At 48.0% G+C, this 17,864-nt stretch overlaps 1 protein-coding gene across 1 annotated transcript in view; it reads left to right on the top strand.

Moving 5' to 3' along the window:
• Positions 1 to 335: 335 nt before the first annotated feature.
• Positions 336 to 17,864, top strand: part of FAM81B (family with sequence similarity 81 member B) — a 34,576-nt gene continuing 17,047 nt past the window's right edge. Inside the window, exons 1-3 of the mRNA XM_032993085.2 lie at positions 336 to 1,113; positions 11,940 to 12,183; positions 15,413 to 15,531. Of these exons, the coding sequence (XP_032848976.2) occupies positions 1,103 to 1,113; positions 11,940 to 12,183; positions 15,413 to 15,531 (374 nt within the window). The 5' untranslated portion in view covers positions 336 to 1,102. The remainder of the gene's footprint in view (positions 1,114 to 11,939; positions 12,184 to 15,412; positions 15,532 to 17,864) is intronic.

The raw sequence follows: 17,864 nt of genomic DNA, 5'->3' as shown, positions 1-17,864 counted from the left end.
GCCCGAAAGGACTCTTAGCTTTCTTACGTATTCATCTCTTGCTTTTGACACGTGCTTGTAGAAAATCACAGTTGTTTTCCAGCCGCAGAAGCATCAACAAAAGGGAAGGGACTGCTGTTGCACATTTCACATCTTGACGTGATCAGCTCTGTGGTGTCCCCTGCGGGTCCACGCTGTGTAACACAAGACACCGCAAGATTTCGCTGACAGGGAGGAGGCGGTTCAACGCGATCCTCTGATCACTTACGCTGTGATCTGTCCGGGGCTGACCCCTCTCTGTACCCCGAGATGCTGATGGTGACATGCACCATCTACGTGCAGCCCTGCGGCCGCCCCTTTACCACCAGCTGCCCCCCGTGCAAGACCTCACGTGGAAACAGCAGCATTTAACATTTCTTGGACATCCATCTCACGTATACCGGCTATGGCTTTACATTTCTCCAGACCGCTTGGAAATGAAGAATCGGCCTCGGGTGTTTCTGCCAAATCCCCTCTCAAGCCCTTGGACGAAGCTTTGACACAGCAACTACCTGGTGAACAGCAAGGACAGCAGTCTTCAGGAGGGGTTCTTGTGAGGTCTTGGGAAACTTGTCTTGGGGAAATCATCCGCAAACGTGCCAACGTGCTCCCTGGATCACCTGTAATTTATTTACCTGTGAACATATATTTCACTTGAAGGGCAGCCCACTGCGCCGAAGCTTTGCCATGTAGATGTTGAACATGGAGATGAAAGGGTCTTCTCAGCTGGAGGTGGAGGGACCCACACGCCTCCAGAGATGGGGCCAAGCCCCCACCATGGAGCCGTCAGTGTGGTGCTGCTGGGGAGGGTCCCTCACCCCCAGCCCCCCCCATGGCTCCTCTCCTGCCAGGCTCCTCAGCCCCACCACCCTTTCCTGGTTGAAGACGAGAGATCTGGACTCACGCAGGGCAATTTAGAAGGGTTGGGCAAGAGACAGGCAGCTACAAATCCTCAGCACACTTCCTCCTCGGAGCAGGCACTGGGGTTTCCCGGAGACAAGAGCAAACACAAACCTCCTGCCAGCATCAGTCCCCATCGGCCGGGGACCCGGTGGCCCCTCTGCCCGCCTGCTTCTGCTGCAACATGCTAAGGAGGCAAGTTCTGTGCACCTTCCGAACCTCACTTTTCCTTTAAAGCGTTTTGCCTGCTCACGGGGGACACAGGATTTTGGGGAGGTTAGCAGCTGGCGTGCCTGCGGTTTGCTTGCTGGTTTTCTGGCCCGCCCAGCAAACCTGCCAAGTGGGGCTGCTGGCTGGGGTGGGGTGGGGGGGGGGTGGGGGGAGAGCAGAGTTTGGTGCGGTTTGGGCATGACCTTTGCTGCCTTGGCAATGGCTTCTGGAGCTCCGGCCGGCTGCCATGAGGGTTAGTTGAAGTTTTAAAAGATAAATGGAGAGGAGACTCTCAGTTTCAGGGTAAAGCAGACATGCTTTGTAGCTTTCCTGAGGCTTTCGGCTGCTCCTGTGGAAGGGGACAATTTGGGGCTGTTCTGGCACTAGGGTGGTATTTGCACAGGAAACCCCAGTCTGCAGCTGTGTCATTCTCTACACTTTTAAAAACTTTTTTTAAATTAAGAAACTGATACATAAAACTGCTGTTGCCTCAGCAGGTTTTACATATGCAGCACCAGCTCAGACGTTTGAATTCCAGAAACCCTTTACCATTGTTTTTCATACAGAAGCATAACTATGTGCATTATCAAGCTTAATTTATGCATTTGTAGTTCACAACGCAGTGCAAACAATGCTGTACAGACAGACAGAAGTGTGTTATGTTTATTTACTCAGATTTCTCATTAGCAATGTTAGGAAAATGTTTACTACCCAGTCTAAGTCTTATTAAACACCTGTATAAGTTTTTACAGTATTGGAGTCACTGTAGATGTTTATGGGACAGAAGTGTTGTTTCTGACAACACTGGTGCAAACATACTGGTTTTGAGACAGTTGTTTCTGAATGACTAAGAACAGAATTTCTTCCTGGTACAAGTGATTTTAAACCATGATTATTTGCCAGCTTTACCAATCTGAATATTCTGCTCTTTGATGTGCCTCGTCTGATGTCAGCCAACACATTTTGCGATGTTTGTGCTATCTAATGAAATCTTTCGCTGACGCTCTTTGAAGACGAACGCGTCTGTGGGGTTGGCAGCCCTGGGAAACGAGGACCTCGCTGCTTGTTTGCACAACAGGTACACACCCTGGAAAGCTGCACCTCTTCCTCACCGCGTGGCCATCACCACCAGCATCCTCCACGTGGGGAGGATTCAGCTGGACAAAAGCAAAGGTCATTCCTCCTGGACCTGAAATCAGACTTTTCCCTGGGAAACCAGCCCCGGTTCCACCAACATGCTGGGTCTGGAGGTGCTCATGAAGTCATAGGAGCGAAAGTCCAGGTCGACACAGACACTGTCCTGCTCTCAAAAATGTCCAAAACATCTTGTGGGTGGACTGAAACTCACCCAAAACTGTCGAACACATCACTGGAGTCCCAGCCTTCGGTGTGGGGGTGAGGATGGGCTCTGTGCCCCGGGCAGCAGCAGGCAGAGGCACAGAGGAGCTGGCACCCCCAGGGCCAAGGCACAGACATCTCCTGGGGGTCTGCGCACGGGAGTGCCCGCGTCCAGACACTACATGCAGAAAACCACAGAACTCCTCTGAGCCTCTCCTTTTCCCGGCCTGATCGGCGATCCCTACTTCCAGCTGCATTTTGAGAGGCTTTTCAAAGGTCGCTGAGCACACCTGTATCTTCTGAGCGTGCCCACAGCCAGAATAAGGAAGACTCTGACTCCAAAGCATCTCTCCTCAAAAAAAAAAGAGGAAAGCCCTGGAAGGTGGCGGGGTGGACGGCTGAAGACAGTCCTCTTTGTAAGTGTTTTACATTCAGCGCTGGGACGGTCGCAGGCAGGCAACGGGATGATGTTTTGCAAATGCAATTAATTGACACAGCTAATAAGGCCTGCAGTTGGATTTCTTAGAACAGATGAGTTAAAAACATTTGCAGACAGCATCCTCCTCACGCTCAGGCAGAGATGTGCAGCCTCAGACTAACAGAGCCAGCTAGTTAAAGTGCTTGCAAGTACTAATTATATTTCTACCTTTGACTTTGTAAATAGGGACTGAAACTGGTCAAGGAAAAATTGGAAACTACCTGCAGTTACACAATTTTGTACTAGCTGAAGCCATATTCTGCACAACATTGCAGACTGAGTTCTCTCAAAAGACTTTCTATTTTAAAATGATCTGCATGCGTTTGGTATCTCTGCTTTGAGATAATTCTAGGCATATGTGCCACCAATTTGCTGTGGTGATAAAAAAGTGAGGGGAATTATAGCATTAATGTTTTTATATGTTGTGGACAGGCAATAAAATGTCATGTTTTGGCTTCAGTTCTGGAGATTTGATCCTGTATCAAAACATAGGTTGAGATCGACTGCTGAAGGTTGTCTCCTGTGTTTAGCCACTGCAAGATGGCTTGATGAAACATGTTATATGTGGGAAGCCCAGCCAGGCTTAAAAGTCCAGCCAGTTTTAAAACCTAGGGAAGCTGGAGTAAGCAAGCTAATGGATGAACCAAGAATGATACCAAGAAGGAGAAATCTAATCCTCCCAGCCTGACGCCCATGTTCAAACCCCACCAAGCAGCTGCCCACTGCCCCTGGAACACAGCTTTCAACTTGACAGCAGAGTATCTCTCCCAGTCTGAGCCATTTTCCCAGAAAGTTCTTGCTGATGATAGTTTTCCCTGCTGTTAAATGGTCTTCCCAATGATGCTTGATGTTGCTCACTAAACTCAGTAAACTCAGCGACTCTAAACTCAGCTCTGCAAGGCATCCCAGCTTGTCAGGGTTTTATTTGGTATGGGAAGAGACAGCTCATGTTTCAGCCTGGTTTAAATAAAAATTCAGGAGACAGCTCTGAGCACAGTAGAGGGCTGAGAAAGCCGTTTGCTGAACTCCTTAGATTGTTATCATTTCTTAGAAACCTCCTGTTCAACAGATGTTATCAAGAAATTGCTAACAAGAGCACCAGGATTATTTAATTCACGACAGAAGCAATTAGGCAACACGGACGAATCATTATTGTGGATGCGCTGCAAAACATTTGTTATTGGTTTTTAGCAAGGAACATGCCTGGAGTTAAACTCGTCAAATATTTTCTGCTCGCCTCCGCGTCGGGTCGCCCGCCCTTCGCCCACGGCCTTTTCTCCTGCGCCCCAGACTGCGCTCTGCTGCTTCTTGAGAAACAAGGTGGAAAAACAGCTGAATGAGCCCAAAATCCCCACCCTCGTTACTCCAGGGTGGCCAGGAGCCCCCCCCCGGGAGCGTTGTGGCATGGGGGTGGGATGGAAAAGCTGAGACCTTGGCTCTGCTGCTGGTCCAACCCATCTCTCAGCATTAGAGCCCCGTGAGATAAAAGGACATCGGTACAAATGAGTGCACTACTGAAATCGTAGCTGAGCTGTGCTGCACGTACAGTACTGCCTTTCACGTTGCTTTGTGGTACTAATTTTATGAGGAATTTCATGCATTTTGTTCTGCGCCGGTTATTTAAGAGAGGTATGCAATTTTGTGCTTATTTTATAGTCTCTTTTCTCTCAGTGCAAAGGCCTTCATAATGATTTGTTTGATTAGCAGTAGAAATGAGGTAAGGGCTCTGTAATACGTAAAATAAAAATCAGCTAGTAATTAATAGAATTTATATATAGATGAAATTTAAAAATGCACTAAATGCACATTCATATTAAATATATTAAATTAAAAATAAACTGCTTGACGAATTTTTCCTTGTCTTGTTCATATAAGGGATAATAATTTTAGAAGAGGAACCTTAAAGTCTGTGTTCTCGGACATATGTCACCATTTACATCCCTGTTAGATAAATACCAAGAGATGAGTCGCATCACCGATCATTTTATTCAGCAGGTGGTTCCGAGGACGACGTAAATAAATTCAGCTCACCGCCTCGGGAGTGTTCACTGACTCCCAAAGGTGCTTCCCGGGGTAACCCGGGTTATCACCCCACGGTTATGAGACGTGCTGCTCCCTGTACGTGAGCGTTTGGGTCAGCGAGCTGGTTTCTGCAGCGTCCCTCCCTCCGCGGGGATGGGGGGGAGGGGGGGGGCTGTTATTAAGGGCTGAGTGATTAACTCTTGGGCGCTACCAGCGCCTGCAGCCCGGTGATGTGTGTTCTCAGGACCCCCCGAGTCCCCCCTGGAGCTCCGCCTGCCGCTCTCTCGCCCCGCTTGCGGTTCCCACGCCCATCAGATGGGTTTCAGTCCCCCCGGGGATGAACCGGTGCCCACGCTGCCTTTTCCCACCGCCCCACCCGGGGCTGCCCCAGGCTCTGCTCCTCTCACTGCTGGAACCAGCCTGGAGGTATTTTGCTGAAGCCGAATCTCCATCATTTCCACGACCTGCGCCTCCGGGCGAGGAACGGCTTCCCACCCCGTTTGGGGGAGCTGGGGGGCACGCGAAGCTCCTGGCGCCCCGGTGCGCTTCACCACCAATGCCTTTCGCGAGCTTTTCCCAACGCCGAGCTCCCGGGCGGGCTCGTGTCTCTGCACCCCCCTCCGCACGCCCGCACTGGAGTTACTGGGGCCACCTGCGTGGCCGTCGGTGGAGCAGCTGGCCTTTCCACCCCCCCGCTTCCCACGGGCCACGCGTGTCCGCGTCCGCAGCGGCAAAGGCTCCGCGCTTCGCGTTCCCGCTGGAAGCGTCGCAGTGCTGGGGGCAAGGCGGGATCACGGCACCGGTTTCACACTGGGGTTATTATCAGAAGCCCTCGCCGGAGCTCCTGCCCTGCGGAGAGGCCAAAAGCTGCTTCTGGCACCGGTTGTCTCGGCGCCTGAAGCTCCAGACTCACGAGTCCATGCTTTGCTTGGCATCCTGCGGCTTCTGCTTTGGGGATCAGCACTGCCTCAAGCCCTTACCGCAGACACCTGACCTGCCAATTTCACTAGCTGGGAGGATAAGCTAATAAGAACTTTTCTTAAAATGTTGGCGCTTTTGGTTTTTTTTTTTTTCATTTTGTTGGCCAAAGTGGGATGCTTTCAGCTCTTCGCCTCAATGACCCTTCAAGGTCACCTCTCTCAGAGCAGCCAAGTCTCTCAGCTCACCCGGCTCCTTCCCTCTGGACTCTGGAGCTGCTGCAAGCACAGAAGCTGCTGTGGGTAATTGCTGCAAGTAGGGAAAAAAAAAAAAAAAAAGAGAAAAGATGATACAGGGCCAACTTTGCTGTTTTTCATCCAGACATTTTTTCTCCATGCTGAAGTTTGGGAAATGTTTATAGAAACCGAGCAAGGAGGTGAATAGCGATCACTGTATTGCAACAGCAACTGTGCATAATTTACGCTGTTGTGCAGTAAATTTCTACAAGGTTTGGAAGGCTCCTTCAAGACTGGTGTTAAAATACTTCCAGTGAAACTATTCTGCGTGGCCAGATTTACTGTGTGTTTCAGACAGTTCTTAAAACCGGCCTTTTTTTAACAGAGCTGCCGCACAGCAGGTACAGTCCTTGGTTCTCAGGAGGGATAGAAAAAAAAAAAAATCTGCAGCGGGGTTATAATGAGGGAAGAAGGGGTGACTGTGGTGCTGCAGGAAGGGTGCAGTGACCTACATCGAAAGTGCAAACTGCTCTACCCCCAGCAGGTGAAAATATTCAGGACACACAGCCGCTGGCAAACCGTTCATCAGTGCTTATAAAAAAAATCCTTCCTCGGATATGGATTTCCAGAAGCCAAACAAAAATAAATGGTTGATACGATATATGAATTAATTCAGTCGTGCAATAACTCGGGTTGGAGGGGAGCTGTTTTTCAGCTCTGGGGAACATCTCTGCTTTCTCAGCCCTGCCCTTCAATCAGGGAGCACCGTGCAGTGCAGGACTCGGTTTTGGCATTAGCACCATGCAGGGGTGGTGGAGGTGACTGGTCAGGGCAGGACACGCTGCTGAGAAAGTCTCTGTGTCAGGAGTGGCAGCAGCATCCTGGAACAATGCACAAAAAATATATTCTGTGTTCAGGTCAGATGTATTTTCTCCTACGCCCCTATCAGCAGCTTGGCCAGAAAAAGTCCAGATTCACTTCGAGCTGTATCCTTGCCCGCTCTTTGCTGAATAAGCAGAGAAATGAGGATGGATTTGCATCTACTGCAAACATTCAGGGTTTATGTGAGTTGAGGGTGCATGTTGATTACTCACGACCGTGAAGTGCCATGGAGGCAGATTACTCTTTTTTTTTGTTCCATGGAATCAAGGGAACAACTTTAAGCAACAGCAAATTGATTACCTGCCCTTGATGTCACATTTGTAAACATTTCTATTCAGATTTTTCTTGATATTTTCTTGCAGTCTCTTTAACCCTGTGGGCTACTGACTTAACTTGGTTTCCCAAAGTTGAAACTGCAGCTGTGCCACCAGAAGAGTCTGTTAGGAAATGCTTATAGTCTAACTGGCAGAACAATGAAATTCTTTTCTAGGAGCCAAATGCCCCTCCTTTTTTTTTTTTTTTTTTTTTTTTTGTGTGTGTGTGACTAAAACACTCTCTGTAGTAACAAAAATAAAGAAAGCAAATCCAGGAAATGCGGCACCCAGAAGTATTTTCCCCATTTGAATCTTTTTTCTCCCTGTGTGCAATAGTTCCCTGCAAGTGTCCCTGCATTGCTGTTAGTCTGCTTTTCAAGGAAATTAAGGCAGCTCTGCTTTTAATAATTTTTCAATTCCTTGGGCATTTCAAGCAGATTTGATGGAAGGTTTGTGCTCAAATTTTTGAACTTCCTGCAAGTTTACAGAGAATCAGTAGCCTTACAGAGCTGCAGAGAAGCGTCACTGCTGATCTCCAGTGTGAAGTGAGGGTCATTTATTTAATTTTGTTTCATTTTATTTGGTCTTCTGACCAGCAGCACACAGAAGCACAAACACAGCTTTCTCCTACCTGATAAAATCAGGGTGTTTTGACCCATACTGCCTTCGGCTACCTCTTAGGTCCCCTCTTCCCACCTCCACCCAGCTCCCATCACCTCTGCAAGCCTCAGTCTTCAGACCCAGACTGTAGACTTGATCCAACTAATCTTGCTTCCCCACTTTGTTTTCTTCTTCCAGTTTCTTGACATGCTTTCTCTTGAACATCTCATGAGCACCTGAGCTCAGGGTTGAGATGTCTCCTGATACAGCCAGTTCCTCCTGGCTCTCTAAACCCCAGCCTCATGGGAGCAGCTTTCTCAGGACCAGGGAGCTTTTATTCAGTCAGCTTCCTTCATTTTCTAGCAGTATCTCTGCTGGTAATACCTGGATACTCAAGGCAATTAGTGTGTATGCTTTAGCACTTCAACTGCGGACTGGAGCATCTCATCCGCGTTGGCCCTGAGCCGCAGGAGATGGTTCTGTCTCCAGAAAGCGTCCTGACATGGTGGGAGCGACTGGTGGAAAGTACTTTTAGGGTGTGAAGTCCTTGGAATCTGAAAACCTTCTTGGCTTCTCCACTCAGCGGTCAATTATGACTGAAAACAATAATGGATGTATTTAGAGCAGTAGGTTGCAGGGTGCCGTGGTTTAGGCCTGATCGGCAGCCAACCCCAACGCAGCACCTCTCTCTCCCTTCCCCTCCAGCAATAAGAAGGGACAGAGAGCCAGGCTTGGGGTTCAAGATAGGACTGGGAGGGGGAAAAATCCCCCTTTATGATCACGACCAAAAGGCAGACTCGTTAGGGGAAGAAAAAAAAAGAACATACATTTATTACAGACACTAACAACACATAACAGAGTAGGACAGTGAGAAGCATTGCCCCATCTTGAGAACACCTTCCCCCCACCCCTCCCTTCTTCCCGGGCTCAGCTCTGCTCCCGATATCTCTACCTCCTCCCCCAGGGGCGCAGGGGCAGGGAATGGGGGGTGCAGTCAGCGCTGCCACTTCCTTCATCTTCGGTGAGGGGAGTGTCTGGAACTTCTTCCCCCTGCTCCATCGTGGTCCCCCTCTCACAGGAGACAGTCCTCCACAAACTTTCTCTGACTTGAATTCCTCCCACGGGCCGCAGCGTTCCCCACACTGCTCCGTCATGGGTCACTAACTTCCTCCGACTGGATTCCCTCCCACGGCTGCAGCCCTTCCCGAGCTGCTCCGGCGTGGGACTCCCCCGCATGCTGCAATCCTCCCAGCGCTGAATTACAGCAGCGGGGCTGCCTTTTCCCATGAGACCCCGGCCTTCTTCGGGCACAGAACCTTGATCAGCTGAGCAGGAGCCACAGGCCATAAATCAATGTCTGCTCCACCGTAGATCTCCATGGGTGGCAGGGGGGGCTGCCCTGCCGTCTCCCCACAGGATACAGGGGGGTCTCTGCTCTGGCACACCTCCCCCCTCCTTTCTTCCTCCGTTCCTCCACTGACCTTGGTGTTCACGCAGCTGCCGCAACTCCTCCTCACCAGTCCCCCTGCCCGTCACCACGTCCCTTCTTAAATACGTTATCGCAGAGGTGCAGCTGATGGGCTCAGTTTCCCAAACAGAAGTGGAGCTGACGTGGAGCTGGGGGAGCTTCGAGAAGCTTCTCACAGGGGGCCGCCCCGATAGCCCCCTCCCCTGCCACCAAAAAACTCCACCACTCACTCAACCCAGGACGCAGGGTTAGCTTACTGCACACACTCAGATCTTTTGAAGGAGGTTATTAATAAATCAAAGCGGCTTAGACTTCCTAAACCCATGTTAGTTCTACTAAAGCCAAACAGAACCACACCTAAAATTTTCATTAAATTAGAAGGCCAACGAGGTTTGCAGCAGAAGTTAATTTCTGTAAATGATGGATCTAAATCTTTGGAAAATCTCCCACTGCCGACAGAGGATCGAGGGTGTTTTACTGCCCTGAGTATGCAAATGAGCCTTCAAAGTGACACAAGGTGACAGAGTGAGGGTAGCCCCAGCCTCGTAACGAGGAGGAAGATATTTATGGGAGCTGACGAGAAGTAGCCCTCTCCTGTGCTCCCAGACATTCTCATTTAGAGATGCTGCCCGAGCCGACGGCAGCTTGCTCGGGGTCTGGCTGGCCGGCGAGGGCTTCCAGGCCGGTGACATGAAAAGGCTCAGAAATCCTCAGGATTCGGGTGCTGGCTGTGACAGGCATCCTGCAGGCTCCATCCCTTCACGCAGGGCTTGAGACAGCAGTCGTGACAGCAAAACTTCTCGTTAGCCTGATGAGTCACTGCTGTTTTCCAGGTTTTCTGTGTATTTTTTTGCTTTCTCTGCCTCCTCATCTCTCCTTCCTGTGCTGATCTGGATGCAAAAATGGCAGTGAGTGGCTGGGAGCAGAGAATAGGGGCAGAGGAAAGAGCAGGAGAGAGGGACAGGAGAGCAACCCCTGTCTCTTCTGGTCATGGGAGGCACTGGACCGTGTTCAGATCTTGTTGTTACCCGTGAAGGGTCTGAGGGGAATTCCCTGGGACTCCTCAGAAGGAACCTGGTTGCAAGGCAAGTGAAAAGGCAGAGAGAGTAAGGGGAATAAAGCTTCAGAGATCATATATTTAAGTCCTTTGCAAGTCCTCAGCAGGGCTCAGGCTCAATTCGAGTACAAAAGAACTCACACAGCCTCAGCTGGTCATTTTGATATTTAGAGTTTTTACCAAGATGAGGTTGAAATTAAGGATTCGGATCTTGTTGGTACGTCATGGCTGCCAAAGGCTACGTTTATTTTAAAACCTTAATTCCTCAGACAAATATGACGCAGCTCCTGGTACGTGCAGATGTAAGCCAGCTGCAGAACATCATTTCAGCCCATATGGCTGAAAAACTTGCCGCAGAGTATCCTTAGGCACACTTCAGTCACTAAACTGTCATCTTTGCATTTTGTGTATTGATTGGGTAGGGTGCTCGAACTCTCGTCTCTTCGCCTTTCTTTTTCAAAAATTATTTTTACATCAGAACTTTTATTTATAGCAGTCTAAAAGCAGAGATCAAGAGAAAACATGTATGACTTCTTTCCCAAATGACTAACCGGTTATTTTTCTTCATCATTGAGCTGCAGGGTTTAGCTAAACTGCGTGATGAAAGGGTATTTTAGCACTGAGAGCATAAAAAATATGCCATTCAGGTTAAACTAAGACATAAAACAAACTTCATTTTCTGCATAACAGGCAAAACCAAAGTTCTGCAGTTATTAAATCAATCTCTGGATTTTTACAAAAAAAGTGACTCCAGTTTCCCTCAAACTCCAGATTGTGCCTGTCTAAATTGAGCTTCATTCTGTACCTGCCAGTTTCAGATCCTTGCAACATCCTTCCTCTCTTCTATATTTATATGCAGTTCCACTGAGTGTATCTGAGCCCCTGGCTCATTCCCCTGGGCTTCAGCAGGCGGATGGGGATGGGGTGGCTGTAAGGAGACCGTTGGGATTTCAGACTTCTTTCCAGTGTGTAGGTGTAAATAACGCAAAGGAAAACCAAACACAGGCGTTGCTGTACTTGGCACGAGCTCTCCTTCTGCCCGCTCTCAGCCAGGGCGTGTTCTGCACGCGCATCTCTGTACGTACTGGGGCGTTTTGGAAGGAGGTGGCTGCGTGTGCTCACTGTTGCCTTGGTCTAAAAAGAAACAGGAAGAACTTAAAATGAGGATTGCAATGACAGCACATCATGGGAGTGCCTCGAGGCTTCTGAAAATAAGCCCAGGTCATTAAGCCGCATGGGTTTTGCTTAATTGCTGCAAAAATGTCGTTTGCATCTCCAGGGTCATTACTGAGGCCGGTGCCCAAATGTTCGCCCCGCGTGGAGAGGTTGTTATTGCCAGGGGGGTTGGCAGGGGTGCACAGGAGCACCAAAGCCCCTGGTACAAGGGACGATGTGGACACAGCCCCGGGCTGGGGCTGGCCCCACGGTGGGCAGGGGATCACCAGCACCCACGTCCTTCGGCTTGCGTGCCGTGACCGGCGTTTTTTGGTGTTCGCAGGAGAGACCCTTCCCCTCCTCCTCGCCCCAGGGACAGGACTTGCCTTCTGGAAAAGCGGTTATCCAGCCAGGAGAGGACCACGGCTTTCCTCCTCCATCAGGCTTTCCAAATCCAAGATGACATCGTCTCCTACCTCCGGGGAAGCAGAGGTTACCGGCACGGGGAGGACGCTGCCCGGCAGCTGCTGGAATATCACATCCAGACCATTACGAGCATCGTTAAAAAGCTCAGCCAGGACATTGAGGTAATACATGCCGAGGAGCATTTCCCTGCTTTAGTGGTGCAGCTTGAGCCCACGTTCCATTCAGCGCTGATATTGGCCTCAGGAGCAGGAAAGTACCTGACGTGACCGCTGTGTTCTAGTTAAATTTTGATTTTTTTTTTGTGTTGTGGCACTTGAAGTTGCCTCTGAAAACAAAAAGGAGGGGACTAGAGAAAGCAAAGTTGAAAAAAAAAAAAAAAAAAAAAGGGAAAGGAAAATGTAGTAAAAAGCAGACTAATGAGTTTTGGTGGTGTTTTCATTCAAAAGTCCAGATTCTATTTGCTTTCAGTTTGGTTGGAGTGCCAGAGACTGAGTTCAAGGGAAATAGGAGAAACCTGTATTTTCATTTTCTCGTCTCATGTATAACATCAAGACTCAAGTTTGGGTTTACTTCTGAGTTTTCCTGATGCAGATTTCTACTACTTTATATAAATGTCTGTATGCAAACATAACCAAATATTGCGGAAACTCTTCACAAAGCTCAGTGCAGCTCGGAATGTAGGTTCAGCTTCACTTTTTCTTTAAACCGACCGATGGCTGTATGCTGGAAATGCATGGGATACCTCTTTTCTGGCTAAAGATCTTTGATTATTTGCTCTTGCCAAATTTGTATGTGAAATTTACCAACACCTTCTTTGGGCAAAGATTGAAAATACAAAAATATTTTGAAATAGACTTCTCCAGATATTTGTTTTGTCCTTTGAAGTGTTAAATGTCTTTCAAATGCCACTAAATTCACAATACATTTGGTTTTTCATGTACTTGAGGAAATATTTGATCTTCTGTAGATTTATTTTAAGAAGCATGCAATCATGGCTCACCTGAAATTAGTCTGAATTAAAACTGAGCTCTGTGTTCATTTCATACTGACTTTATTTTTGAGATTGTGATACTATGGTGATAAGCAGTGCTGTAAAACCACTTATTTATTTTAGATCATCCAATTCCTCTAACCCTATCCAGATCAAATAAGTACAGGACTGTTTTGACAGAAAAATGCCTAAGATGCTATCAACATCTAAATCTAATCTTTTCCCTTGGTTGTAAATTACTCTTCTCTAGGTCCTAATCTCAGATGTGTGTTTGATTTGTGTATTTTGGTTGTGAGGATTTGATAAGGGCAGAGCACTGGCAGCATAGAGAACAGCACAGTGAGACGTGTCAATCAAAGCCACTACAAAATTTTGGAGAATTGCTCCTGGCGTGCAACAAATGAGGGTGGTTGAACAATGTCGATTTCTCAAGCACTTGAAAAAAAAAAAAAAAAAAAAAAGAATCTGCCAGGAAATGTGACTCACTCGTACTCCAAATCTTCCTCAAAGCAGGAAGAATGTCCTTCAAAGAAGTCTGATTTGGGCAAGATGCTGGCTTGCCATTGCCACCAGGAATGAAGGTGAGCCTGAGTCAGCACCCCTCTGCCAGCGCCGGGAAAACACCCTGGCTGATGCTGCATGAGGGACAGCAAAGCGATCAGTGCCGGGTGGGAAAACAACCAGACCCTTGACAAAAACCTCCCGGGAGAAGATTAAAAATTGCCAGAGAAAAACATCAATACTAAAAACGGAGGGGCGGAGGGGAAGCCGCGCCTGGCTCCACCTCTGACAAGAGGTGCCCGTGTCCGAGCCGGGGGGCTGCACGGAGCGGGTGGTCATCGGTCACCTGCCCCGGGGAGGGGCTGAGATCTGAATTTGAATTACCATTTTACTCCAGAGTTATTACAGCTTTCTCCACTCGCCCGTGCCCCACTTTGGAAGGACGCTGAAGCGTCTCCTCTTGCTGGAGAAAGCGGGGACAGCAGTGCCGCGCGGTGCTGGGGGTACGTGCATGTTCCTTGAGTGCAGCCGACCCTGAAATGTTTGCCCTGACCCGGTTTTCAGGGGCACGGCCGCAGGGGAAGGGGCCCTGGCACTGCCTCCAGACACACGAGCCACGCTCCTGGGACCCCGGACCACCCTGCGCCCTCCCGCAGCCCCGGCGGTGGGACGAGCCTGTGTGACCCACGGGACAGGCAAACCCACCTGCAACAGCTTCGATAAACTTTAAACATTTACAGTTTACATTTTCCCTCATGTTTTTCCTTTCCTGTACTTATTTTTTTTATTTTTTTTCAACTCACTCAGTGGGGAACATTTCAGATTAAAAGCCAATAAAAGCCACTCTATTTTTGCACAAGTAAGACATTTGCATAAAAAAAGAATAAAAGCTGTGCTTTGACCAGGTGAAGAGCTGTGTGGTGCTGAATGATGCTAAAATATCAACCCCAGGACTCTCCTTTCAATGGGAGAAGTAAAATCTGGAGATTTTAGTAATTATGCCCCCCCCGCTCTGCTTCTGCATCCTTGAAAGGTCACAGTAGCTGCACAAGGGCTTCCTAAAATTGATGCTTGTGACACAGTCAGACACCACCAGGATGAGCCACTTCAGAAGACTCTGCAGGGTGGTTACTCCTTCTACCTTTATCAGACTTTTAGTACGGTGCAGTAGATCAGATACCAGGCCACATACTGGGCAACAGGGGTGGAACAAGACATGGAGAAGCTGATTACACTGACCCACATCCTAGCTCAGGGCTGGGTGGGTATGTCTGTAATGCAGTTTAACAGCAGGTCCATGCTTTTGCTGCAGCCAAAACCTGCCCCGTGCAGGGCTGTCTGTGTTAAGAGCATCTTTTTGTGCATGCCAAGTGCGGTGAGTTAGCTTGGACGTAAGGATTCGTGCATTTGCAGCACGGGCAGGCTGGGCTGGGGGCAGAGGTCCTGCGCCCACCTCCGCGCCGCGCCTCGCTGCAGAGCCCCCGGGCTGCTGCAAAGCACTCAGATTCGCTGTTGCCTCCCTCCTCGAAACACCTGGCAGACCCTGTTGAAAGGATCCTGACTTGGAAAAATTGTGTTATTTATTACGGGCTGCACTGTACTGCGGCTGTGAACAGTACTGGAGGGAGAGAGTGAAATTAATTTCCCAATTTTTACATTTCCTAATTTTTGCGTGCTAGACTTTCCATCATAAAGTGCATTGTTAAGGGGAAAAATGGGCATATTATTTATGCAGATATAGATTTTTGAAAGAAAAATACACTGCTACTTTCTCCAAGAAAGGAAAACAAGATTTCAGATATGCTGTCATAAGTAGTGCTTTGAGCCCTATTGTGAAATGAAAAAAAAACCCAACAAAGTAAAAAACCAAAATTGCATTAATGGTCTTTAATTTACAGGTTTTGGAGAGGCAAATAAGAACGAGGGATGGTGCCGCAGTGGAAACTAATTTTGCTGTTCAAAGCCTGGACAATAAATACATGCAGGGTTTTGGAGACCTGCGTGGAAGAGTGGCAAGGTAAGGAATGCGTCCTGGTCCCATTTTCATCTCTGATAGTCCACTTGTGCAGAGCAGATTCAGAGTGGGCATAAATGTCCTTTGCACTCACTTTATATCTCCATTTTAGTGCCAGATCTGTGATTCTCACTCTCTGTGTTAGAAAAACTATCAAGCCAGGGGAAAATAACTGCATTTTCTTGTCTCATTCTTCATCACACACTTACCATTTTAGAAAATTTTTTCTTCTCCAGTCTGGCTAGACTTCAGCTGAAGTGGTTATTTCCTCCTACTGAAACTCTCCTGTTGTTTCAATAAAATCTTCACTTCCTCTCTTGGAAACTAGGTCTTGTTGAGCAAACTTGATTTCTTCCTTGGGTGAGATGATAAGTTTTCGTCACTACAAGTAATTGCACGTACATAACATAGGTGGACTTCCATGGGGCACTTTGTAGCACATTATGATTAAAAGAAAGACAAAGTTGAACTCTGCCATGTAATATCAAGAGAGCACATGGATTAAGAGCAGTATGAACTGATACATCAGAAAAAAAAAGTCATTAAGGAAAAAATGTCTCTGAACTGGCATATTTCTAATGTGTTTTGGGTTTTTTTTTGGTGTTTTTTTTTTTTTTTGTTGTTGTTGGTTGGTTGGTTTTTATAATTTTTTTTTCCTCCAGAGGTCAGTCATATGCTTTTCATATAAAACACTGTTATTGACATTTAGGAATAACAAAATTTGGTCAAGTGAGGAAAAGGGGGTAATGAATAATATCCAGGATTACTGGTAATGTGGGCTGATTGAGAAAATAATGTATTTTATAAACCCAATGAGAGACCGTTCCACTACTGAGTGCCCCTGAAAAGTTTGGGGAATATGTCAGGTAAATATCTTACCATGATCTCTTACAATGACACAACATCAGAAGTGCCAGGAGTATGGTCTTGGACAAGAGAAGCAGAGGATCAGTAAATAGGGAGGTTATTTTAGTTCTGTGTATGGCACAGAGATTGATAGCAGAATACTGTACCGAGCCCAGATCCCCCTTTTTGAAATGAAAAACTTGATACGGTATAAAAAAGAGCCAGGAATGTGATAGTGGGAATAGGAAAATTTCTGGCTGCGAGGAGTATACATCTATGTATAGTTTACAGAAAAAAATAAAACCAGAGATGTCTTAATTTCCATGTATAACTACTGGGAGAGAAAGGAAAAAAAATCACAGGGTACTGAAGGGCTCCAGACAACTGCAGAGAGACCCAAGAATCCAAAACGAGAAGCTGAAGCCAACGCTTTCAAAGTTGGCAGGAAAAAGATGGGGTTTTTTTAACCTTGTGGCTGATTAGCATGGGAACAAAGTAGGAGGTGATCCTGCAAGAGCCTCCTGATGTTTTCCAATGCGGGTTGGCAGACTCTCCAGACGATATGCTCTTCGTGAAGCCACAACATTCCACGGGTGACGTGTCTCGCTCTGCTTGTCCCGGCGTTTTCCCTGGCGTGATGTTTCCCTCCGCCAGCTGCGCCCGGCTTGCTCCCACCCTCTGGGCTTGAGCATTCGCCTGCAGCAGAGGAAAGCAAACGCACTTGGGGGGAAAGTGGGAAAATTGTGGGGAAAGAACTGACCACTCCACCTCTCCTTGCGTAAAGAAGAAGAAAACAACTGGAAGAAGCAAGAGGTCAAGCACTCACAGACGCCCACAACAAGACATTTTATTGGGTCCCTCTTTTCCCCTTCCCCTTCCCCTTCCACTTCCCCTTCCCCTTCCCCTTCCCCTTCCCATTTCCCTCCCCCTTCCCCTTCTCCTTCCCCTTCCCCTTCCACTTCCCCTTCCCCTTCCCCTTCCCCTTCCCATTTCCCTCCCCCTTCCCCTTCCCCTTTCCCTTTCCCCTTCCCCTTCCCCTTCCCATTTCCCTCCCCCTTCCCCTCCCCTCCCCTTCCCCTTCCCCTTCCCCTCCCCCTTCCCCTTCCCCTTCCCTTTCCTCTTCCTTCCTCGCCCATTTTTCAGGTGCACTGGTTGGCCTTTCCCACGGGCAGAAGGGAGGATCCCAAAACACATGTGTGCAACCACACATAAAGAAACTATCATCAGGGGACCAAGGTCATCGTCATATGATGCTGGAAACTAAGTCCTTAGACCCCAGTTATTTTTAAGGAGAGGAAAAGGAAAATGGCAGTTTTTCTAGCTTCATCTAAACATACTGTTATTGCAGAGCCAGAGCTGGTGTTTTAGCAGCATTCCAACATCAATATTATAATGTAGTTTTCGGTGAATGATTGACTTTAAGCTAAAGCATAGTATAGATTTGTGTGGTGCATGAACCACCAGCACTTTCTTTTCTTGCTGCTGAAGTT

The sequence above is a fragment of the Tyto alba genome, unplaced genomic scaffold (genome assembly GCF_018691265.1).
Source record: "Tyto alba isolate M040663 unplaced genomic scaffold, T.alba_DEE_v4.0 Super-Scaffold_13, whole genome shotgun sequence".
Classification (NCBI taxonomy): domain Eukaryota; kingdom Metazoa; phylum Chordata; class Aves; order Strigiformes; family Tytonidae; genus Tyto; species Tyto alba.
Note: the sequence above shows the minus strand (reverse complement) of the source record. Positions and strands in the feature narration are given on the sequence as shown.